The 26549-nt window shown below is 38.6% G+C and overlaps 1 protein-coding gene across 4 annotated transcripts in view; it reads right to left on the bottom strand.

The window, feature by feature from the left end:
* The window catches only part of septin12 (septin 12), a 66929-nt gene that overhangs the window by 1296 nt on the left and 39084 nt on the right, over positions 1-26549 (bottom strand). For 3 of the 4 annotated variants that reach the window (XM_051886603.1, XM_051886604.1, XM_051886606.1), the window contains 8 exons: positions 19578-19832; positions 11524-11652; positions 6091-6172; positions 5274-5411; positions 3814-3931; positions 2736-2831; positions 2435-2531; positions 2045-2096 (listed from right to left, as the gene is read on the bottom strand). In XM_051886603.1, the coding sequence (XP_051742563.1) occupies positions 2045-2096; positions 2435-2531; positions 2736-2831; positions 3814-3931; positions 5274-5411; positions 6091-6172; positions 11524-11652; positions 19578-19832 (967 nt within the window). Of the gene's footprint in view, positions 1-2044; positions 2097-2434; positions 2532-2735; positions 2832-3813; positions 3932-5273; positions 5412-6090; positions 6173-11523; positions 11653-19577; positions 19833-25918; positions 26291-26549 lie in introns of those variants that run through there. The other variant, XM_051886605.1, reaches the window with a different exon arrangement.

Here is a 26549-nt window from a genome sequence, read left to right as displayed (position 1 = left end):
AACCATCCCCTAAGGGAAATATGCACAGTGTAAAATAAAAGTCATTCTCTGAAATGAACTGTTTACTGACTACATCAGCTTTTTATGATCCCTTTGTGTGATTCGGTTGGTGTTTTTTGCTGTAATTTGATCTCTGCTTCAGCGGGAGGCCGATCAAAAAGTGTGAAAGGCGATTTAAAAATGTGGAGCGTTATAACGGTCATCCTTTGTTTCCCGTTTCAGCAGGGAGTCACTCTCATACCATCTGTTAATGGGCCACCATCCAAGAGTTATGGCGAGAGGGCTTTGTGACCTGGCCTCACCTGATCGGACTCTGTAATTAACCTGTCCTTTACTAAGCTCACAGGAGAAGGATGTACTCATGCCCTTCTCAGCTGTCCACTCTATGTTGTTCTGCCCAACTACTCATATATACACTTAACCAACAAGACCAACTGAAATGGTTGTCAGCTTTCAAGTAACAAGTTAGTACATCTAAACGTTGTCAGTTACCAGATGATGTGTTTTCAATGGTGAGTTGCAAAGATGAAGAGCAAAAAAAAAAAAAAAACAAGTTTGTAAAAATGATGTAATTGGACCAGATGTTGCTGCACTAAATTCTGACATCTGTTGACCAATCTTTAGTTCCTATGCCCTAACCTTAACCTTACACCTACCCATCACAGAAAACTTACGCAGTTTTACATTTTCAAAAACATCACTTAATAGGATTTATAAGCTGTTTTCCTCATAGGAACCAAAAAATGTCCCCACAAAAGACAAAGATTTCAGCCAACTTTGTGGAGACATTTTGTCCCCATAACGCAGGGTATACCTGAACCACACACAGACACACACACTGGTATTCCTATCATTATGGGGACATTTCATAGACATACAAACTGTATATTCTGTCCCCCTACACTAACCCTAACCCTACCCATCACAGAAAACCTTCTGCATTTTCAAAAAAAAAACATCATTCTGTATGATTTATACGCTTGTTTCCTCATGAGGACCCAAAAAATGTCCCCACAAGGTCAAAATTTACTGGTATTACTGTACTTGTGGGGATATTTGGTCCCGATAACATTGGGAATACCAGTAAACAAACACATGCCCAAACGGTGAACGTGATTTCACCAAGTACAACATGTTCCTGGATCAACATCTTTGTTGATCCTGGAACAACATTCCAATCAACCAATCAGATCTGAGGGACAAGTTTACCATTTATGTCAAGTTTAGGCTTACAACCAGGGTTAGGTGCTTCCACAACAGTGTTATTCAACTATCATTTCCCTCTGATTTTAGGGATAAGTTATGGTAGGGTTAGGTTTAGGGGTTGGGAAAAGGTTAGGACTAAATTTTCGGATAGGAATGTTGTTCCAGGATCAACAAAATATGTTGATCCAGAACATGTCTTACTTGGCAAAATCACGGTGACCATGCACATGCACACACACTTCTAGAGTGCAATGAAAAATGAACAAAAAACAAAATAGCAAAAACAGAATAGAATATAGTCTTGATTAATAAAGGATGGGTTTTAGTTTGATCCCATGTACAAATTGTTGCAAATTATATGATATCATTATATGATTATAATATACATTTATATTATAAATATTAGATATTATAATTATATTACGCATTTGTTTGGTATTTCATTGTTATAGGATAGATGAGATGTAGATATAGATGTAGATGAAATAATGTCTAGTTGGATAACAAAACATTACTTGAGCCAGAAATTGACATGTTGGACCATAGCACCAGTGTTTACACTCTTCAGGAAGTTAGCCTATGAATAGCTAAACCTACAGTTGTCTACTTAGAGTTGACCATTATAGGAAAATTTGATCCTAAACTAGTATGGGATGTTATTGATGTAGCCATTAGGAAAGTTTAGGAAGACCATGTTCTACACCTTCTAATCCCATCGACCAGAATGCAAGTGTATAAATGGCTACTCTCACTTTACCTAAAAAGCAAGTTTGTCTATCATATTCCAGTATCATTCTATTACAATATTTCAATACGTGCAAGTAAAAAAATGACTTACCTAATAAGAAGATCTCTCAAGTGTGCAAACTCGCAATGCGCAACATTTTCAACTGAAATAAACAGAATACAAAGGCATGTTCATGAATTCATCCAGGCATTTTGCATCGCTGTACTTTCTACACATACCACTTGATGGCAGTGTTGAATAACCTAAATCACAGCCAAACATGCCTGGCGAAGCCTGTCAGCCGTCAATGTACAATTACATTTGACAATTGTTACAGTTACCCTGCTGAAAAGACCAGCATGGGTTTCCAAGTAGGTCAACAAACAATATTTCTGGAAAAACTAGTTAAGAAGCCTGGTGGAGACACCAGCATCCAAAACACAACATATTACTGGTGGCCAGCAATTCATGGCAGACATGATGATGTCTTTAGACTCTCACCTTCAATGATCCCCCACTTTGTTTTTCTTCCCAAAACTTTATTCCCGTTCACCTGGTGTTCCTTATCTGTTCCCACAACAGCAAAGGGGATGTTTTCCTGAAAGAAACATTCACCACACCTCAAAATTTCATCGAGTCCGAAGTATAAAACTATTTAAAGCAATCAAAGAGATAGTTTACCCCCCAAAATTATATCATCATTTCGTTTTGAAGCTTTATGACAGTTTACAATTTTGGGTTGATCTAACCATTTAAATCAAGTTGTTTTAATTGGTTGCAATGAAATCTCAGAGTATCATACCCTAATCTTATCGTTGAGTATCCGATCTTCAGTATCCTCATCATATTCTTTCTGTGGATACACTCTGATCCCGTTGGCCTGGAGATCCTGTCTTATCTGCAGAGAGAGGCTTCCAGTTAGATGGATTTACACTGATTTTTACAACCTACCACACACACACATACACAAAAATCACACAATCGCCCCCGAGGGTGAAATATGACAGCAGCTCCTCTCCCTCGAGCTCTTCCCGCTGTATTTTACTAGACTCAATCTCGACCCTCATGCATTCTTGTGCTCTGAGGCCACAGTAAAGTTCACCAGGAAATTCTTTTCTTTTTTTCCCCTCACAGCCAGAATTTCGGGCCCGAGGTGCAAAGCATTAGACTTTAATGCCTTTGCTGCCATGTGTTCGTGTGGGGGAGGATTTTGAAGTGCGGCTGTTGAACATGGATATGATATCTGCGATTGATATCTTGAGCACAGTGTGACGTCCGCCCCCGCATGGCGCTCTGCTTGGGCTATTGAGCAGTGAGAGACAGCTCTGGATAATGGGTTGAAATGACAGAGTACATCATTAGGAGTGTTGTTTGGTGTATATTGATAGGAGACACACTGCGTGCGGGGGCCGTTCTGGCCCTGCGGTCCGTGCCGTCGGAGCTGTCCAAAAGCGTTCCGTGGGGAGAACTGATGGCAAGTGGCCCGGGCCGAAGTAGCTGCTATACATCAGTCAGAGGAGAGACCGTCTCCCGACAGAGACGTCGCAGACACTGCTTGTAACCTTAGCTTGGCCTATTCATTTTTCCAACCCAGAGCGAGCGGCCGCACGCCAAGGGACCTTTGGAGATTCGAATGCAACGTACGGTTCCTCTCTCAATCCATTCTGCCCAGGTTTTTCAATCTATCTCACTTTTTTTATCCACACAGCTGAACTGTGAATTCTAACAATTCCAGCATTTACAGCAGCAGGTCATCCATATTCATGACCTCAATTATGCGAAGAACTGAATATTTACGTGTGGGCGGGAAATATAGAGGGTGATCCGATTGTGCCTGCATATGATAAAATGTGCGCAGGTGTCGATGACGGACAGCTCACCCTCTGTTTGAACTCTAGCCGCTCCTCCAGAGTAAGAGTGTCTGCTTTGGCAATCACAGGGACGATGCTCACTATCTTCCCCAGTCTCCTCATAAACTCCACATCTATAGGGCGTAACCTGTAGAAGGGTAAGATAGATCATTAAAGCCCATTTTACACTGCTGACACATTTGACCCCATTAAAGAGTTAGTTCACCCAAAAATGAAATTTCTGTCATTAATTACTCACCCTCATATCGTTCCAAACCCGTAAAACCTTCATTCATCTTCAGAACACAAATTAAGATATTTTTGATGAAATCCAAGAGCTTTCTGATCTCCCTATACACAGCAACGTCATAACATATTTAAAGGCCCGGAAAGGTAGTAAAGACATCGTAAAAATAGTCCAGTGACCACAGTAGTTCAACCTTAATGTTATGAAGTGACGAGAATACTTTCTGTGCGCAAAAACAAAACTAAAAAATAATGAATTTATTCAACAATTTCTTCTCTTTCCTATCAGTCTCCTACACTGTTGACGTTGCTGTGTATAGGGAGATCAGAAGGCTCTCGGATTTCATCAAAAATATCTTAATTTGTGTTCAGAAGACGAAAGAAGGTCTAACAGGTTTGGAACGACATAAGGGTGAGTAATTAATGACAGAAATTTCATTTTTGGGGTGAACTAACCCTTTCATTTTTTATTACCACTGATTTTGATTGATCCTGTATACTGTATACAGGTGAAAATGTGGTACAAACCATACTTTTGATAAAAGTGTCTGCAAAATGAATAAATGGAAATTAATCTAGATAATTTAAATATCATTACATGAAGTAACGTAAAATAATATTACACACACCTTCAATCAAAAGTTTGGGACCAGTAAGTTTGTTTTTTTAAAGAAAAGAATACTTTTATTCAGCAAGGATGCATTAAATTGATAAAAAAATGGCAGTAAAGACATTTATAATGTTAACTAAAAATTTGTTTCTAATAAATGCTGTTCTTTTAAACTTTCTTAAAAGAATCATGAGAAAAACGCATCACGGTTTCAACAAAAATATTAAGCAGCACAACTGTTTTCAATGTTGATAATAATGAAGAATGTTCACAGGAATCAAAGCCTTGGTGAGCGGAGACTTCTTTCAAAAACATTAAAAAATCTTACCGACCCCAAACTTTTGAGAGGTAGTGCACGTAAGATACAAGCATTAAATGTCCAATTATGTCCGTATGATAAGGTCTATCAGTACACTGCATTCAATAAACAGCAATTATCTCACAGTTGTCAGGCTGTTTTCTGTAAGATGTATTTTTCACAAAATCTCACAAGGTTAGTGGGCTAAAATCTCTATGGTAAGACCCCTGAGAATCTTAAATGAAGCCTTGTCATATTAATGTGACAGAAGCACAACTGCATTTTAACATGTTTGGCTAGGTGTGAACCACATCATGTGTGCAAGTCTGCACACACCAGTGTCCAGTGGCTGGCAGGAAGTAGACGCAGCAGTGAACGCGGGTGTCAGGGATTCTTCTCTTCCTGTTGACATTCAGTTCCTCTTTCAGATATTTTTCATACTGTTCATTGACATACTTTACAATGGGCTCCCAGCTGAGAAACAAAAGACAGGGAGGGGTTAACATCACAATTAACAACACATGCTTATACTTAAAGTGAATGTAGCAGTCAGTGTAACAACTCTTAAAATAAATATTCTGATAAACAATAAGGCATAGTTTTAGTGTCAACAGTAAAACCAAAAATGTTCTCAAATTACTAAGAGAATTTATCTGGCACAGATTTGATCTGGCACTGTTTTAGAACTCTCTTAGCTATAGTGGTGTTCGAAAGCCTGAGACATCTAGTGAAAATTTTATTATGTTATTAAAGTTGAATTAACATGAATTGCAGGATGTCTTTGTATCTGGCTTGTGTAAAACCTGATGATCATGTTCTCTGGCATGATTTCATAATGATCCAAAGAGCATCTTGTACTTCAGTGGAAGCAAAAACATCTGACCTTCTGTAAAAAGGTCACAAATGTCAGCCACGAATATACTTTAAAAATGTCTTTTGATTAGTGACCTAGAAATAGAACAGAATCAGGAATGTTTGTTTTAGTGTCTAAAATTTAAAATCATTTATAATTCTAAAACTTTGTTTATTTCCGAGTTTAAATGAGATTTTGAATACCATATTTTTAAATTGTGGTCTCAGACTTTTGGACTCTACTGTATTTGTATACATAGTATATAAATTGTATATGATAAGCTTTAAATGTTGCTCTCACCAGTTCTCGTTGTTGATTTGGTCTCCAAATCCAGGAGTGTCAATTACCGTAAGCTTCATCTTCACCCCTTTCTCCTCAATGACTAGAAAATAACAAGACAAAAGAGTTAGAGAAGAAAAGAATAAAAGGCTAAAACGTCCTTTCAAGATGAATCCGAAGCAGACGTGAATGAAGAGGAGTTGACAAGTCTTTTTCCAGCAACATAAATTTCTTAAGGACCAATCAGTTAAAATCGCATACTGAAGACCCTGAGCTTTTCATTTAACCTCCATCTCTGATATAATGCTGCAGGGATGCATTGTACAACAGGAAGTCAGCCTGCAAAAAGAGTCTAATAAGCTGTGTGCAAGCAAAGACCCCTACTGTATCCCTGCCTGGCATTGGTTGATTGACATTTGCTGTTAACTCATCATGTTAATCCTTCTGGATGAGGCAATCAAGGAAAATATAACGAGGAAAAATTAAACTGTCAGTCAACACTCCAGTTTATGAGTTTCAAAGTGCTATAACTCTATCTGATGATGATCAATTTTTCAGACGCAGTGGGGCATTAGCAAAAGAGAGTGCCAGTTTTTGGATTGGTGGGCCAATGATTGAAAACCCCTCATGATCAGCTAATGGAAACACATATGCTCATCTTGGCGTGACTCAGCAACAAAGCAGGGCTTAGTTCCTCCCATATTCAGCCACATGGAGGGAGCAGAGCTGAATGGTGGCATTGAGCAGCCCACCACTTCATTTTCTGCACTGTGTAGTCTTTGAGAGAAGGAGGGATTGTGTAACACTCAGCTCCCCTGGTGGTCAGTCCACAGGCCAGCTTTTTATTTTTCACGGGCTGTGAGGGCTACTGGGCAGCTTTGTAGTGTGTGGAGGTGTCAGGCACCCTGAGACTTTGGTACTCTTTGTTTTCCACAGGCCTGCACTTTGGAAAGACAAAACTGCTGGGAAAGCAAGGGACAGCAAGACATCTGCTAGACGAAATGTCTCAAATTGGAGACTGCAAAGGCAATTTATTAGTTCAGCAGTAACAAAAGGAGTATTTTTGTCATTTTGCTAGAGAATACCAGAACAGGTCTATTGTTCCAGCCTTTTTAAAGTATTTGCAGAAGTTATAAGGTCATATTTACACTGATGAATACTGGAATGATCAGTAATGAAATGTTGCTAGGAGACAAAAAAGCACCATTAATTAGAATCTAGACAGAAAGTTCTACACTTTCTCGTCTAAAAAAAGAAATATTGCTCTGAAGTTGTTCGTTCATAGCTCAGGAGACCTAATGAAGTTATCAGTTATGTTTCAACTCAATGTTTTGAAGATGATAATGATGATAGTAAGAAATGTTTCTTGAGCACCAGATCAGCATATTAGAATAATTTCTAAAGGATCATGTGACACTGAAGACTGGAGTAATGATGCTGAAAGTTCAGCTTTACCATCACATGAATAAAATAGACCTACATTTTAAAATATATGCAAATATTACTGTTTTTACTGTATTTTTTAAAATCAAATATGCAGCCTTGGTGAGTATAAGAGACTTTTTTCAAAAACACTTAAAAATCTTTATACAGTTTAATGTAAAAGAGTTTAATGTTAAGCATTTTCCTCAACTGTAATCGTACAGATAATAATAAATTCTTGCATGAGGGCTAATGCAATCGAAATAGTAAAAGAAAGTAAATATTTACATCATGTGTCAAGCGCTGCAGACTCGCCTTTCTGAAGGCTAACATTAAAAAAAAAAAAAACCCAGAGGAACAGGACACTCTCATTCACTGTATTGTTTACGTTGGGCTACGCTGAGAAGTCAGTGAGGGGTGGCTCCTGAACCGTGGGGATATCTCAGGAAGTCACAAGCTGAACCGACTTATCGTCAATCTTCTTTTGTTAAGAAACAGCACACCCAGCATCTCCCATTCTTTTATTCTCATCCACCCTCTCTCTCATTCTACAAGTCAAACATTTATAAACTATTGGGCCATAAGTTTTGAGAGGTCTGTGAGAAATGAGGTTTGCCTGTGGTAGGACAGAGATACAACAGATGCTGCTGCAACTGGATAGAAACCTCCTTCCACTTGCACTGACACTGCTACGCTAAAAACACTTGTTCTTGATCTAACACAGAATACTTTCAAAAGCTCCCAAGACTTTCACAAAGAAATATAAAAGGTTGAGACAGCAACTGATGCACAGAATTATAGGAAATAACAGCTACAGATCTAAAAACATATTTCAGCATTTTGACCTTTGGCTAACTGAAGTGAAAGCTGTGAAGAAGCTAAGCTATTGCGAGAGTGTGATACAGAAAAAACATTTTAAATATCTAAAACCTGTCAAGGGGAAGTCAGAAACGGAAGAGAGATCAACAAGCAGATCTAGGTTGAAAACTTTACCTAATAGCAAAATCAGATGACTAATTTCAAAACCAGTAGGCAGAAAACTAAAGGAAGAAGGACAGGTTTAGCGTAGCTGCTACGAAACCTGCACATGGCTGAATAACAACAATTAACTACATATCTTTGGCACTAACTCTCTGTAGGGTTTTGTAATTGGATTTTTCTGTGCCCATATCCAGACTGGGGGTAAAGTTCAGCAGTCTTAATACATTTCTGCTGTCACATAAAAAACATGGCAATTAACATAGCAGGCTACGCTAATGACCCAGCCCAGCAAAGGCCTTTGCACAGCAACTGACTGACACATAAAACTACAAGAGGAGGCATGCTTCTCTGGCATCTTGCAACATCCTGTGACAGAATCATTAGATTATGTTCTCTCTATATCTCAGAAGCTAACTTGTGGGTCATTCTATTAAAGGGCAGATTTTCAGTTAAACTACATAACATGGGTAACTCCACAAACTTTTGACCCAGATGAAAATGGCATGTGGTAATTAGATAACTGCAATAGCATATACTTTCATTAGTTAGTCTCATTCTTGCAGTACAACAGACTTTTGCAATCCATCCAAAGAGAGCACATTTCCTTTACTTGTCCTACCGGGCTGTTTCTGAATACAAGAGACAGAGGACCACTATCAAATTTTGTGTTTGTTAGACCCCTGTCAGCCGGTCTACAATGAGAAATGAAGATGGATAGCTGGATGCGACTACACTAACTTCTGAGGGCAAGCAAACACACACACACACACACACACACACACACACACACAATACTTTCATTTAAAGGACTAGTGAAGTTGGCTACGCCATCTGCCTTTCACACCTCTTTTCAACGAAGCATGGTGGCGGCGCCAGAAGAAAAATGGAGATTCATTGCTTTCTCATTGCCGTATGCGGGATGTTTGAAGGTATGTGCGTCTCTGCGTGATCTACAGCTCAGCTCCCCCTGCTCAGTACAAAAAGGACCCTTGTATTGCTACTAACATGAGTTTTTCTTAATTATCTTATCGCTAATATTGTTTATTTGATTGTACATTGTTCTATGCATTGGTTGTTGATTAGATTGAGATGTAGACGTGGCCCTCAAAAATGGAGGCAGATGAACGTAAGCTTACAGGGGCAGAGGGTTTAAGTGGACTAAATGACTGGAGAAACCCTGTATATTTCACCAGAGAGAAGTCTATCATTTTCACCAGAAGATCCAGTTATGGCATTTTGATAAATAACTTATAATCTTAAAATGAAAATCCATTTTCATACTGTAATTTATAATGTTGTGATGCCTAAAATCACTTTATTCAAATTTAAAATGTAAAGCAATTAATTTAAATGTAAGTGTTTTTATGTTGACCATAGTATTGAATTTTAACATTTATCGGTTATTGGCCATGAGATGAAAACATTTATCTGCTTATTAATATCAGATAGTGCCCAAAATGTATTATTGACAATTTATTGACAATTTTGAGACGTTTTGCTTTCAGGAAGGAATCAAGCATAGTGTCTTCAAGCATGTCATCTCCAAGTCAAGAAAGCCAGTTACAACAAACCATAGTTTTCCTTAAAAATCCCACAGAAACATTCCAAACAAGCTTTGCTTTATTGCCAAAACAAGCCTAAATGAAACTTAACTCTACACATCTACACAAAAACACACCTGCTTGTTTAGAGAAAAGAACCCAAGCCTCTATTGATTGTAACTCTGGAGGTAGTATGCGAGACAGAGACAGTACATTGCTCAATCAACCAATTCATTCACTCAGCTGAGCTTGCTTCACTGAAGTCAGACGCCATGTATAAGTGGTGGCTTCCATTAGAGCAGGAGTCATCTCCTGACCCGTGCGATAAAATACGGCCTTGTGTGTGCTCTTCCTCTATCATTCTCTGTGAAAGAGAGCTCATAATGACAGCTGTGGCCCGATCTCAACATTTGAAATGTGATTGATCTCTCCAAATCTGTCTCCCTCGCAGGCTTTTTAAATTCTCTTTCCTTTCAGAGCACAGGCTCCGATCACTCTGGCCCTTCTCCAAGTCAAACCCTACAAAACACTGAGCTCTGCCTCCAGCTCGTCCTGTCTAAATGTCACTCTTCTTCCATCCTTTCAGAAATCACTCTGACCAACACACAGTGTAATGCCGGGTTTAGACTACACAATATTTATGTCTGTTATGATAGTCACTTTGTCAGAATATGTGATTTTGACTCCTAAATTCTTGTCATGTAGTGGACAAGAAACATGTCAGACTACACATTGCTTCCCAACCAATCATCGCTTGCCATCTTCAACGACGTGTGCGCAGTCGTAGAGAAGGCGAAACTAGTGACTGACGTCCGTAAACAAGAGCGTAAACAAACTACCGAACTGGCATGTTAGCTTAATGCTAAGTCCAGTACCTCCGCTATCGTTCGCCAGCAATTTATCTTTTTTCACTCTGTCATGGTAGTCACTCGAGGAAACATCATAAAGGCAAGAATATTGTTGTCAAAGCTCCACAAACCTTTCCTCCATTGCATAATTCCAACTAGCAGCATTAAAAGCATCATCATCTCTTGTTTCACCACATTTGAAAGCTGTGTACAGAAGAGTTTCTGTGCTCCTATTGGTCAGTGTCACAGATGTGATGGAACCTATCATGAAGGAACGTAAAAAAAAACGAAACATGCTACTCTTTTTGTTGTGACATTGTGAAGTGAATTTTTTTTTGTGAAAATTCACAATATTGAACGCAACTGTTGTCATAGTTATGACTTCCCAACTTGTAAATACGAACAGGAGGACTTAAATGCACCATAAAATAAAACACCTATTGACAAAATGTCCTGCTACAGCCTTTTAGGACAAAAGCACAATTTTGAAAGACCATCACTGTTCAAAGATGTTTATTGGGTCCAAATGATGTAATTACGACATTACCAGCAGGGGCTGACAGGGCTATGGGAACCAGCTAATCCTTGACCCCTTGGGTGTGACGGGTGTGTGACAGGGTATCTGTAAAGAAAGAAGTGCGTTTTGAGTGTTCAGTACTCACTGTGGCTGACTGATTGCAGTTGGACAGTTTTCGAGATCTTCTCCTCATAATTAGGAGTGCAGGACTTCCTGCTGACCTTGGACTTGAAGAGTGTATTTACGAGCGTCGACTTCCCCAGACCGCTCTGACCTGTCAATGAGAACAAGAATAGATTTAATCACTTTTGTTTGTAAACTCCAGTAAAGTACAATTAACTGCATATGTAGCAGACCCTGAGCACATTTATTTGAAGTACGACCTTTGCTTAGCATTAGCAGGGGGGATAAAACTTTACTACTGCACACAGATAAGATGGCACACATAAAATTGAGGTCATAAAGTATCACATGACCAGGCAGCGCAGGCCTCCAGGGTGTACATAAGCCCTTGATGCTGCAAATCATCAGTGATGTAATAAGACCAGGTCAAGCCAAGGCAAAGTGCTTTAGTGTCTTATCTGGTGGGTGTCCAAACACACTGACAATACCACGCCGTTGGGAGCTTTGGGAAGCTTTTCCATTTAATGACTCTTTCACACTAGTCCTCACGGAGATCAGATCAGAGGGAGGAAGCTATTACGAGAGGGAGTGAGCCTTATCAAGGCCATCTCAATTCACACAAATAAGGGTAAATCTATGGGGCCACCTTCTTTGCCTCAAAGGACATGTGCTGTGTTAATGTGAGCTGCTTAGTATTGAGTGCTGATGATGGGCAAAGTGTGTGTTCTGTCTCGTTTAGAGGGCCCCTCAGGCCTACCAGTCAGCTCCCCGTTTGCAGGGCAGGGTTGGGGAATGTGCTAAATGCTCTCGCCGTTCCGTTTGCACCTGTTGAGAGGCCTGGCCGCCTCGGGAAGCTGTCAATGGATGAAACGATTTGACAGAGATAGACGACAGAGCCAGGAAGATCTGGCCTCTCCATCATTGCCCACCTCAACAGAGGCTTTGATGGATTTACGCCATGGCCTCTTACCATGGGAGGTAGTTGACATCAAATTTATGAGGAACTGACAACCCACGTTGTGTGTCCTCCTGGGCCACTTTGATTTAACAGTTTAGAGAGTGGCTGAGCAAAGCAGGGCTATCTGTATTCACACATACTGTACCTGCTCAATAATAATGGGAATCATGTTTTAATTCCCCTAAATTATTTAGTGTTCTTTAATGGTAGCGTTAACAATTCTTTTTGTATTTTGGATGAAATATTAAGAAATAATTGGAAGATAAAAAGAAATGCAATTCCATTGCTAGATGGTGAGATTTTTGTAATATAAAAAACACAAAACAATTGTTGCAAAAGGCATGTTTATACTGAATTTTTAAAATTACTTTTCAATCTTTCTAAAGTCTGTATAAATGCAATCCAGTGGTTGGACAAAGAAGCAAACACTGGCCAATATAGTGTTTCTGCACTGATTACACATTCCATCAGTAAGAGCAATAGCACTGCTGTACATAAAATACTGCAATCCACACAACATAATGGGAGACATATCAGAGTTCAAAAGAGGACAAATTGTTGGTGTGTGTCTTGCTGGCTCATCTGTAACCAGGACAGCATGTCTTTGTGGTGTATCAAGGGCTATGGTGTCCAGAGTAATGTTGTGGTCAGGCTGCTATAGCCAAACCTTTGGTCAATCGTGCCAATGCCAAATGTCGGTTTCACTGGTGCCAACAGTGCAAATCTTGGGCTGTGGACAATGTGAAACATGTATTGTTCTCTCATGAGTCCACCTTTACTGTCTTTCCCACATCCGTGGGAGTTACGGTGTGGAGAAGCCCCAACGAGGCTCAACACCTGGACTGTTGCGTGCCCAGAGTGAAACACGGGGAGGATCAGTGATGTTTGGGCTGCAGTATCACGGCATTCACTACTGTGCTTGATGGGTGCGTCACTGCCAAGGACTACCGAACCATTCTGGAGAACCATGTGCACCTAATGTTTTAAACATTGTACTCTGAAGGGGGTGCCATGTATCCAACACAGTCACTTTGGGGTATTTTGGAGAAGCAAGTCAGAAAACGTTTTCCTCCACCAGCATCACATAGTGAACTGGCCACTGTTCTGGAAGAGGAATGGCTCAAAATCCATCTGGCCACAGTGAAGGACTTGTATTTCTCATTCCCAAGACAATTTGATGCTGCAATGGCCACAAAAGGAGGCCCTACACCATACTAATAAATTGTTGTGGTCTAAAACCAGGCGTTTCAGTTTCATTGTCTAATTTCTATTGGTCAGCTCGGCAAATTCACATGACCAACTTGAACGTGTAAAATCTGTGTGGGTAATTTTTTCGTCCTCACACAAAATTCCTGTACTTGTGGATTTCAATTGAAATGACCGGATATGACTAGAAAATTCGCCAAGCAACAGTAAATGTGAACGCACCTTTAAAGGTACCTTTAGTACGATGTTACATCTGCGAATTAATGGACCGTAACCATTAACCCAACCGAACGTCATTCAGTTCAAGTATTTCCAAAAAAATGGAATCGGTACAAGCACTGATGATCCCATAAAGACCCTGTGCTGGGATAATGTGAAAAGAATAAAGGCTAGACCCAGTCAGGTGCTTGTCTGAGTCATGCATTGACACATTCACCCAGAAACACTGACAAGCTGTTATGTTACAACACATTTACCACAACCACATGAAATTTCAACAAATGCAGGTAGCAAGTTTCATTTTAAATGGTGAAACACATCTCCCCTGAGACACTTTGAAAAGCAGTTTACAAAGCTTTCCTTTGAATACAATATCTACAAACCCCCCTCGACCTGAGGGCGACAACAAAGCTGAATGTATTGACTGCATTGAAAATGTCAGAATATGCTAAATTCGTATTTGGGAGCAGACTGCTACTTGACTTATGGGAAACTGGGAGACTCGCAGTAGTTTAAGCCCCGAGGCTACAAAAAGGTCCTGACCTTTACAACAGAGGACAAACTACACAGACCAACAGACTCCAAGTGCTACCATATGTGTATGCGACTCTCGGATAAGAGCACCCCAGGGCAGGAAAATGTGGACAGATGAGCGTAGTGCACCAAACTCATCCTGTAGAGTTTCCTCCGTTCCTGCAATTTCATCCTGTTGTGTATATCTTGCTTTTGCACAATTCCTCATCTTCCTGTATTTTGTCAAGTTTGCATTTACTGTCATGTCATGTTAGCTAATACATGCTAATGTTCCCAAACACACCCTTGTTAGAACCCCTGCCCTTGTAATTTACAATGCATTGCCAAGGCAACAGCAAAACACACAAACCGAAAACTATACGAAAAATTACACTGATTCAAATACAAACATTTCGTGTTCAAAAATAAGTCTTTTGCACTAAATAAAAGGTCAATGATTTGTCAATAGCTATATATTGTGTCAAGAGTGAGTCAAACAGCTCTTTCTTCTTCCCTCTTTTACTACCACTATTTCCACACCTGTCTTTGTCGGGAAAGGGAGGGAGAGGTTCACCTTTGATGTATGTCCAGAGTAGTAGGCATGGAGAGCACTACCATACCTACAACTATGCTATAACCATCACAGTTCACTGAGGCAAGCAGGAAACTCACGCAGACCAAAAGCCAGCTTTTGGGGGAGTAAGCACTGAACCAGAGCTGTTTTTACTCTGTAGATTTCATCACATATCTGATATGCTTTAACATGCCTTTGATCTGCTCCCTACCAAACAGGTTTCAAGCTGAAAAGCATCCAAGTGGCCAAAATGTGAACAGGTGAAGATTGCTATTGTCATATCTCCTCCTAATATCATTCCCACACACTTGGAGAGAATAGACAGAATCATATTTAAAGCTGAAATGTATTTTTTGAGTGTTTCAATGGGTGTTTCTTCAAATTTGGCTACTTTTATCAGGTGTTTATTTTTATCAAAATTAACCGATTTCAACCTTTTCTTTTTTGTTAAACATTAAAACGTACATTTTGTATAGATTTATTGTTTTATTTGTTCCTCACTTTCAGTCTTAAAATAAGAAAATCCATCATAAAATTATTACGTTTAACTGATTATTCAACAAAATGTGAAATAAACATAAGCCAATGCAATACTTGTGTGAATGATTTGTCAGTAAAAAAAAAAAAAAAGTTTTTTTTTAAGTAATCTTATTGTACATCATTCCCATAAGAGCTGTAATTTTTGCAAATTATACAAAAGTGTGAAAATATCATTTGATAGTGTGTATTTAGGATACGTAAATAGCTCAGATAAAACAAATGTAAACAATCAGCCATTTTATTGAAAAGTTAAAAATGTATTTTCTACTACTGTCATTTTGCAAGAATGCTATAAATACAAAAAAAAAATAATAATATAAAAGGAGTAGTTCAGCAATCACAAGATACTTTTTTTTTTAAGAAAACTTGGCTGTCTATGCAGTGATGTTCTTTTTCTCCAAAAAGTTACAGGAACTTCAACACCCATAATGCACTGGGCTCAATCCAACTGTCTGTAAGTGGGGATACAAAAATTCCTAAGTAGTGATCTGTAGTTTTATCCAAAGCCCTAAAGATGTCAAAAGGCAGATGGATGACTTTTGCTGATAAAGACCACGGGAGATCTGGGTGCAGGTGACATGGAAAAAGAGTACACATTGTCAATTTACATATACAACTGACATTGTAACAATACAAAGCTGCTGTAAATTCAGCAAAACTGTTGTAGGATTTTTCATTACTTACAGAAAAATAGAAAGGCCAATTATCCTGGGATAAGGCTCTGAGTGTCCGAAAAATGACAGATGGAAAACAGGGTTTCAGGACGGTTTTGGAAAAACATTTTGGAACGCTAGTGGCAACACCAGTGGTGCAAAAATGACACACTTCAGCTTTAATTTGTTTTGCTGACATCGTTGTGGAACAGCAGCTGATACTGTGTTTCTACGTGCGACTCACAGCCTTTGAAGGATTTGGCAAAATGTCCTTTCTATTAACACTATGGAAGAGCCGCCAAGGGGGATGAAAGCACAAGCAAGGGAGTGTGGAAAACCTGGCAGCGCTGTTTAAAAAAAAAAAAAAAGAGGGAGAGAAAAAAGGTGGAAAAGAAGAATGGCTCTCACTGGAGAGCTGGATGGCCTTGAATTTGTGATGCTGCGGCCATCATAAATCCCCTTGGCTGGCCCAGTTGGGGAACACTCTCTGAGCCACATTTGGCTCCAGCCTGGCCCTGCCTCCCAGCCCACAGACAACACAACAATAGCCCTTGCCATTTAATTAGGTAAGGCCCACACTCAGCCAGCACCCCCTCCTGGTCCTCCTCCTTCCTGTATGCTTACCCACACTCTCTCTAGAAGCACAGGGGGGCATTTGGGAGGTTCTAGCACTCTGATTGGTTAGGCTTGAATAAAAGTGGCCAGTTTGAATCAGGCAGATGTCCAGTAACTGCCCAAGACAGTTAATACCAGCAAACCCTGCTGGGCCGGCAGAGTACAGCCCTAGTAGGTAACCTGGCATAAAATCTGTGACTTTTAAAAAGACTTGAACGGTTCAGAGTGCCCTTACTGGACAAAACCACTGTATTTTCAAGAATTTCATTCAAAGAATATTATTTTGGTTTTTTTTCTTTGTAATTAAGGTTGGGTGAAATATCAAATATTCACAATAAAGATAATAGCATCTCTGATTTAAAGATTTGTAGTAAAATTTGTGGTAAGTTTGATTCATTTCTGTGAATTAGTTTAAACTGATTTGTCATCATCAAAAAAAAAAAAAAAAAAAAAAAAAAATCAAAAGAAAATAAGAAAAAAAAAATATTTTTGAGACAAATATATACACTACCATGCAAAAGATTGAGGTCAGCAAGTTTTATTGTTTTTTTTTTTTTTGAAAAAAAAAAAAAAAAAAAAAAAAAAAAAAAAAAATGCACACCACTCTAGTCTTCAGTGTCACATGATCCTTCAGAAATCATCCTAACATGCTGATTTGCTGCTCAGAAGATCAAAAGAACAGCTTTTATTTGAAATAGTAATCTTTGTACAATGTAAGTCTTTATTGTCTCTTTTGATTAGTTTAATGTATCCCTGCAAAATACCGAAGAAAAAAAAAAGACCTCAAACATTTGATCAGAAGTGTATACATACTGTGCACTGTTATTTTGTCACTTATAAATAAAATGATCTTTGGTTAAAATGATGGTTTAAAGGTTATTTTGTCTATGATATAATATGATATATGATATAATAAGTGCACCATCCAGATATTTAAAGTACACTTTTTCTTGGAATTTTCAGTGTGAAGAACACACTACTTTAATTCATCCTTGGCAGTAGCTAGCTTGTCTTTTGAAACACATGTTAATAATGTCACTCTATCCGTATATTTCCACTTAAGGAACATCAGTCGCCATCGTCCATTCCTCACACCCAATACCACAGCCATTCTTATACATGCTCTTGTTACTTCATGCATTATTTACTGCAACTCTTTCCTATTTTGGGTCACCTCTTCAAACTTCTCCATAAACTCAGCTGCCCCCAAAATTACTAGAACCTGTTCTATTGAGCACATCTATCCTGTTCTTTATCAGTTACACTGGCTTCCTGTTATAGGGTTAGTTCTCCCAAAATGAAAATTCTGTCAGTAATTACTCACCCTCATGTCGTTCCACAAGACTTTTGTTCTGCGTGCTCTACGAATGAGGTTCATTCTCGTGTGTTAAGCCGCATGTTTGAGTTTCCGGAAGAGGTTTGTTCTTGTGCGTTATTCAAGTTAGGCTGAGCTTCTGCTTATGTTCTCTGATCAATGTTTACATGCGAGTAAAAGCCTAAATTAAATCTTTTCGTCATAACAAGCGATCGATTCTCTTCAGAAAATTTGGATTAAACCACTCGATTCATACGGATTAGTTTTCCGATCGCTTTATGAAGTTTTTGAAGCGTCAAAGTGGTAGTTACAAAGGCAGTCAATGGAAGGAAATCAGACAGTATTCTGTCATCAAAAAGATCTTCATTTGTCTTCCAAAGATGAACGAAAGTCTTACAGGTGTGGAACGACATGAGGGTGAGTAATTAATGACAGAAGTTTCATTTTTGGGTGAACTAACCCTTTAAATATCACAGAGTACAAGATTCCGCTTTTCACTTCCAAAGCTCTGCACAATCTCGCACCCTCATATCTCTGACTTGCTTCACATTTATACTCACCCGCACTCTTAGATCTTCCTCAACTGTTTCCCTTGTTATACCTCCTGTTCGTTTAACCACTATGGGGTCCAGAACATGCTGCTCCTCGTCTCAGGAACTCTCTTCCGCAATTCATACGTGAAAATGATTGTCTTACTACTTTTAAATCACATTTTAAAACTCATCTTTTTAAATGAGCTTTTCCTGATTAATTTTAATGAATGGATTATCTTAAAGTTGAACAGATGTTGCTTTGATTTAATTGCTGTCTTGTATTTTATGACTGTCATTAAGTTGTTGGTGTCCTTGAGTGTTTTGAAAGGTGCCTCTAAATAAAATGCATTATGATTATTATTACTCACACTATTCATACTAAAAAATGGCTTAGAAGAGTGCACAAGTATGCAAATTTGTGATGCACCTATAGTCTCTGAAAAGAGCTGAGTTTAAACCTTCGCCTAACAGTCAATGGCACCATTTCCCCTTCACCTGTTTGTGTTTCCTGTTCTAGACTGAAATATATAGACTGAACGGTCTTCCTGCCCCCGCCACTTTGAACCATACTCAGCTCTTGGTGCTCTGTGATTTTACACAGAGCTTTTTACCTTATTTGACACCTCAAGTCTGTTCTATTTTCATCTTAGTCTTGGCTAAAATACCCCCATCTCAACAAAGCCCATTAGTTAGAAACTACCCAAGTTGAAGTTTACACTTTGATCATAGAAAAAACAAGAGGTGTGAAGTTATTTAGGCCAAGCCTTTATGCATGCCATTTGAAACTGAAAGTTTCAATGTGTGGTTAAGAAATCAGCTCTGAAGTGTTTTTTTTATTTCTATTTTTTCAAGGGCCTGATATTCTTCTGTTCAAATATAAACTGGAAATATCCTGCTTAAAAAAATACTGTTCAAAAGTTCAATTTAAATCAGACCAATGTTCCACTTACCAACCACCATGATATTAAATTCAAAGCCAGCCTTCATGGTTTTGCGTCTCATCTGGTCCAATACCGCCTCAATGCCGACATATCCGAATAGATCTCTGCCCTTGATAATGCCTTGTGTGTCAGATTCACCGAGGCATGGCAGAGGATGTTCTATCTCCACCACTCTCTCCTCCACCTCCCTTTCCTCCATGACCTCCTTCTCCTCCTCCATCCGGACAGGTGGCTCCAGATCCAGGCCCTGCTCTTGTGCTGTGTCTGCCAAAAGAGAGAGACACTCACAAGTTAACACACAGGAAACTCATATGTTTTTTTAAGAGAAGTCTAATTAAAGTTCGGTCTCGAATGAGCCCTTACAGTTTGTGTCTGAGACACTTTAGTGATGTAATGTCTCTGTCGGTTATCAGTCTGATGTGCATTGGAGGCACCCTTCTGAAACCTAAATATAATAGGACACTACGGCACTTTGGCAATGTGCAAGGCATTAAATGAAATCAAATTTTAATGTTTTGAAATCATTGAATCAAATTTAAAAAGATTTTTTATGTGTAAATACCTAAAAAAGAGTCATTTAAATGATAACATTTTACATTTAATGTTATTGTAGTATTATTTATATACTATTATAGTTGTTGTTTTTTACTGAGCTTTTATTCTTATATTTTGTTTTTATTTTAAGTTTTAGTAATTTTGTTGTGTGCTTCCGCCATTTTCATTATTATTATTATTCATTTTTATTATTATGTTTTTTTTTAAATATTTCTATTTAGCTTTAATTCATTTTTTATTTCAGTTTTAGTTTTTGTAATTACAGTACTTAAACTTACTTCAGTTAGTTGCCAAAATAACATTTCTAATTTTCATTTAAGTATTTTAAGTTTAAGTTGTTCATCTAATATTTATATTTTATTTAATTTCAGCTTTATTTTGATTAACAGAAATGTTATTTATTTATTTATTCATTTTTTGTGTGAAAATGCTGGCAAGAAATTAGAAATCTAAACTACTGGGGAAGCAAAAAAAGCCCTGGACCAGGTTAGGTAATTTTCCTTCAAGCATTTTTACACTGAGATTCTATTTTGCACAAGTTTATCCAGGGCCCACGCTTCCTGACGTTATATGCAGAGCAAAAGACACAATTCACAGCTGCAATTAATTTGAGGAAGAGATGTTCATTTTTTTGCCAGGTTTGTTTATGAGCCAGAGAGCTGTGCGCTGTGAGCATGCTCAGAGCATGCAGGTGGAAATTAATGTACATTATGACTGACAGGAGGCAAATGTAGGTGAGGCACATATCGATTCAGGCGGGGATTTGAAATAATGAGGATGAAGAATTGAGAATTGTCCATAATTGTGCTTCCATCCTGGCCTGAAATGAGGCGTTAGATTCATTTGTTAACGTTTAATATATGGGTCATGAAGGGGTCGATTTTATCTTAAGGTTTACACAACATTCACAGAATGGAAATGAATATGGAAAGTGCTCTCAATGTGCATTGAACTTTATGCAGCATAGTGTCATCAGCAAAAAAACAGAAAAGAAATGGGTTTTCTGCCTGTGCATCAGTTTGTTCAGCTCAATTGCGTTCACTTGCGAGAGCGGCCAACACAGAGACAGCAGTTCACACGGCACTGGTTAACTACTGAGGCACAGACACCTGTCAGCTGGCTTGGCCGGAGGATGCAGCAGCGGGGGGTGGATAGTGTTACAGGACTAATGTTTGTCTTATCCCTGTACTGTAGTTTGTACAATTGCCATCTTGAGACAGCTCCATTTTATAAGAGGATTGGTAACAATCCCCCCTGATAACCTCTGAAGTTGTCTTGTTGGAGAAAACACTCCAGTCACATTGTTTAAAACAAAGTCAAGATCCCATTACCTTCACAAGTACTCATTTGAATTGAATGTGACATTTAAATTTGTACATTTTCATTTTTTTGTATTTATTTAGGGGACCACAACATAAATAAATGCATGGTTGCAAGTTAAAAAATTCTAATTTATTGTTTTAATTAAATCTTTTAAGTTGCAAACATTATTTTTTTGAGTACTATTGACATAATAATGTTGATCATTCCATCAACTTAATATCATTTGTAATTTAAACTCTAATTTCTGTGTTAATTGACTTAAAAAGAAAAAAAAAATTAAGTTGCAGTAACGTAATAAAGTTGACTTGACAACCTTGGAAATCAGGCAGTGGATTTCTAGTTCCCATGCTTTGCATAGGAATGGATAAGGAGAATAAATGTTGAAATTAAGAGCTATTTTGTGTGTTTTTTAGTGAAGGGAAAGACCTGTTAGTGTTTAATGCTGTTATGTTTGACATTTAAATAAGTTTCTGTAATGTTGAAGTTTTTGTGGTTACCATTGTGCTGAAGAGTAGATACATGAAGGTAAACACTATCGACTCTATAAGCAATGACCACGCTAATGCCAGTGACAAGTAATGCAGCGTTCCAGGCAACCCGTACCCCTTGTTTTTCCAACCTTCTTCCCGTGAAAGTGCACTGGAACGGCAGTCAAACGCGTGACTTTCCATCCGTGAACTCGTACTAGATAAATGTACTCCCAGTTCCGCGCTCTGACGTCACATAGCCCGCGAAACAACAATGGCAGCTAGTTTTCAGTCCATTGAGTGCAAGAATAAATTAATACCAAATACATTTCCAAATATACAAATAACGTAAAATAAAAGGTATAACAGCTTCTCTTGCCTTATGCACCATTCTTCCTCCTCCGTTTCCCTCAAATAAGCACCTTTGGCGATAGAAATAATTGTAAATGAGCATAAGCCCCATACGGTCCACCATGCTGGTTTGTTTACATCTAGCTACCACAATTCCTTGCGCTCAGGCAGTTTGGCATGACTTGCCTGGAACGCTACAAAGTTGTGAGTCGTGGTTTGAAGTCGTGACTTACGGGCTCCAAAACCTGCCTGGAACGCAGCATATTATCTTACTTGTTCAATAAATATACATGTTAAATATGTTGTGTTAGCATGTGCTATAATAGCTGTTGATTTGAAATAGATAAGATTAACTGGTTCCAGGGCTACAACTCTGGTAATCAACTTAAAAAATTGTGTTTATGCTACAAATTATTAGGTTCCTCTAACTCAATTTAGATTGTTGGTAGAACGTAAATTCACTTAAAATTGTCATAAAAAAAAAAAAATGCAAAGTGTTGCATTAATTTTTTGTTGTTGTTGAGTCAACACACTTTTTAGAGTATATATATAAAATTTAAAAAATATTGTTCTATTTAAATTGAATTCCATTTTAATTCATCCTTAAATTGAAATGGTAACAAAACTTGGACAGCTTGAACTTGGAAAGCAGCACAACAATATCTACTAAAGCTTGTGGGAATGAAGAGTATTACATGTAATCTTATGACAATCTCTAGAATATAAGAAGGGACGGTCTCAAATATGAGAAGACGAGTTGAATTACCTCGCAAAGGCCACAGCTGCTTTCACACCCATATACAAAGCATGCATGTGTGTGTTAAAATCAGCTCATTTGTGTATGAAAACATGGAAATGTAAAATGATCCCCAGGAAATGCCAAGTCTGCTATCCTTTATTATGCATTGCTAATGGCAGTGACTGTGAACTGCACCCAACATGACATCACAGATGCTCTGATTGCTTCATATACATGAGTGTGTCACATTAACAGGTCAACAAAATGCCATTAACACAAGCATGCCAATACACCATAACAATAGGGTTATCTTAAAGGGATAGTTCACTAAAAATTTACCCACTTTCATGTTGTTCCAAAGCTGTTTTTGCCCATAAAATGAAAACCATGGGGTCCAAAAGCAAACAAAAAAACAAAAACAAAAAAAAACAATGAAGCCCTTTGACTTTCCTTGTATGGAAACAAAACACAACACCGATAATTTTCTGGTGAACTACCCCTCTAATACAGGCTACACCATGAGTTTACAACTAATATGATTATATGATCATCCACCTCAGGCAAAAATTGATACTATGTGAAGTTTCTTGGCATCAGTATCTTTTAGAAGACGAACATTGTGAAAGTGTTGATGTGTTGTTGCCAGAGGCTGCAAAGGTGCTCACCTCACCTCTTTCTCATGACTACTTAAGACTTTCTCATGCTGTGGCTTTGGCCTGGTCACAAACCTGAGGCTTGTTGAATCACACTGTCCAATTATATCAGCTTAAGATCTGAAAAATCATACATCACATGCAGCAGGTGATAAATGTTCATTTCAGTGAGTCAAGAGCTATGTGCAGTAAATCAGCATACAGCACGTGCTGCGATTGATCAGACAGAGAACTGTCGTGAACTAAGGATCCCGTCTGCTGGTCCAGATGACTTAATCAGCTATAAATACACTGTACGTCTTCCAACCACCAAAATGGAACTAATCCTGGGCTTCTTATCCAAGCAATTCATCCAGCACCTGAGGACCTACGCACGACTAGAGGCAAAGCAAGTGAATTTCTGGCTTTGAACTTTGCTTAATTTTGAAAGTATGTGTTGTCACTGTTGAGTGCGTAAAGTTTGAAGTAAAAAGGAGAAGAGAAAACCAGACTTTGGACTGACAGATTTACTTATTTGATGTGGTCTGAAAACTGCCTGCACACTAATAGAAGCTGACAAATAGAGCCATGCTTAGAGATAGCGAGGGTAGACACACTGTCTTCCAAAGGCTTGAGAAAAGCAAACAGAGAGGAAAAAGGGTTAGAAAGTACGAAAGAAGTTGGAACTTTTTAATAAAAGCCTTGCATATTGTGTCCAAATAAAAGCAGATCTGTTCCCGGGTTTGCTCAGTGCCTGTTCTTGCTCTTTAATAAAACTGTTCACAGATGTGGCCCATCTTCACTTGACATGACCAAGAAACACAGCAGCACGCAGCAAGAAATCACAAATCATTCTTACTTGGTACAAAAAAGCATCTCAGATATGGTATAAAACAGTGTTCCCCCCAAAAAATGCTTGTATTTGTCCCCCTACAACCCCATCATTAAAGCTTGAGTACTCCATCACTGACACCAAACCATAAATTTGTTCATTTTATTTCTCATCATTTGATTGGCTGAGACCTGGGCAAGTACATCTAGATATTTCAAATTAAATTTCAGACTTTTACGAACTGCATTAAAAGCTTTTGAAATATGGTTTATATGCCTATATATAAAGGAAGAAAATAAATTGTAAATGTCAAGATGATCTACAACTAAATGTGTGGTCTAAACACACCAATGCCCAGTTTGGCCATGAACAGACCTATGGCAGGAAACTGGCAAACACAAACACATGCGCACACACACACACACACACACACACACACACACACCCCTAATGTGTCACATACGTTTTCCCTTGAGTACCACAAAGACCCACAGAGCCATAAAAGAAAGAATGCAGAGCATCCATTTCACACTTTAATGATGTTCAGTTCTGTTGTGCTAAATGCTAAATGCTAACATCTGATCTACAGCTCAAAATAATAGAAGTTGTATGCCACTTTTGCCTCATAACCTCTTCCCATATGGGAATTATCATCATAATATAATTTTAAATGGTTTTAAACCACAGCAGTATCTCTGAGAAATACACTGTATTTGGCAGAGAATGAAAAGGAGAGGAAAAGAAAACGATCAAATAGCACATGTCAATATGAAGCATTGATAATGGCTATAAAAGTTTCCAAGGCCTGTGTTGTCTTTTATGTGGCTCTGTACAAATTTTGCACAGTTTTGCTTAATTTAGCTAAGACTGAGTGAAGGAAATATTTAAAATTAATCAATCCCAGTACCACGTAAAAGACATTTTATCCATGCTAGTCAACAATACCACAAAAATACCTTACATCTGAACCTCATCATGGAACCATTTTGGACTCCTGGGCTCTCTACATCAACTTCCTGTTTATTTATATCACAAATGACTAAAACTTCAAAAGTTTACTTCTAAAATGTTGCACACAAAAGGAAATGACTCAAACGGTTTCATATGAGAGAGTAGGCATTTCATTATACTTGCTGCAAATGGCAAACATGCCTGTTGCATCTTGAAATGGGGTAACCAATAACCATAACCAAGCTTCAAACATCAGAGTGTGTCAACCCTCAGTTCCTTCCTGCTTGAATATATCTCAAATTACAAAAATAGAGCAAAACAAGATAACTTTAAAGACATCATTTAAAAAAAAAAAAGATGTCTTCTCGAGCAGCCATGAGACTCTCCCCTCCCCCTTTTGGCATAGTTGAAGTGCTCCATTGCTCTTGGTTCCATTGTTATCAAAAGGGCAGTGAAGCTGAGACACATGTAAAGCCCATGTGATAAAAAAATACTCTTACCTTCTCTCATTCACAAAGCTCTGTCCACACCACTCTCCCAACTGAAGACCCAGCGGCCCACACCAGGCAGTCCGCAACTGTGATGTACCTCAAGAATTGTCCCTAAACTTCTGCTTTGTGCTCTGTGTAACTGCCCATGCACTTCTCCCCCTCTCTCTGTGTCTCTCTCCCTCACTATGGAGAAAGAGCGCAGGGGTAACGGCTAAAGCTGCTCACACTCATTCACATGCAGATCGCCAAGAAGCTTCCACTAATCCAAAAGAGGACTTCTCCCATCCACCCCTCCTCCTCCTCCCACTGCATCTCTCTACTGCCTCTCTCAAACTCATTTGCACACGAGTGGGGCTGCTGTCAGTCGGCCGGCCCAGACTCCCCTGCTGACCACACAATGAGGAAAATATGTAATTGACCCATAAAATCAATTAGGAGAAATTGTACTGCTTCTTTGAATAGTCGGCATCCACAGAAAAGCAAATGGTGGTTACTCGTTCAGTGCAAATTTCTGTGCTGGTAATAAGTGCCTTCTGTGCTGTCATGCTGGGCTGCTCGGCTGTGGATTGCCGTTAAAAGACATGGTAATGGTCAATCAGATGTGAGTGGTTTTTATACTGACAAAGAGCTTGTATTTTAC

The sequence above is a fragment of the Ctenopharyngodon idella genome, chromosome 3, assembly GCF_019924925.1.
Source record: "Ctenopharyngodon idella isolate HZGC_01 chromosome 3, HZGC01, whole genome shotgun sequence".
In the NCBI taxonomy this organism is placed as follows: domain Eukaryota; kingdom Metazoa; phylum Chordata; class Actinopteri; order Cypriniformes; family Xenocyprididae; genus Ctenopharyngodon; species Ctenopharyngodon idella.
The sequence above is the reverse complement of the archived record's forward strand: the minus strand, read 5'-3'. Positions and strand labels throughout refer to the sequence as shown.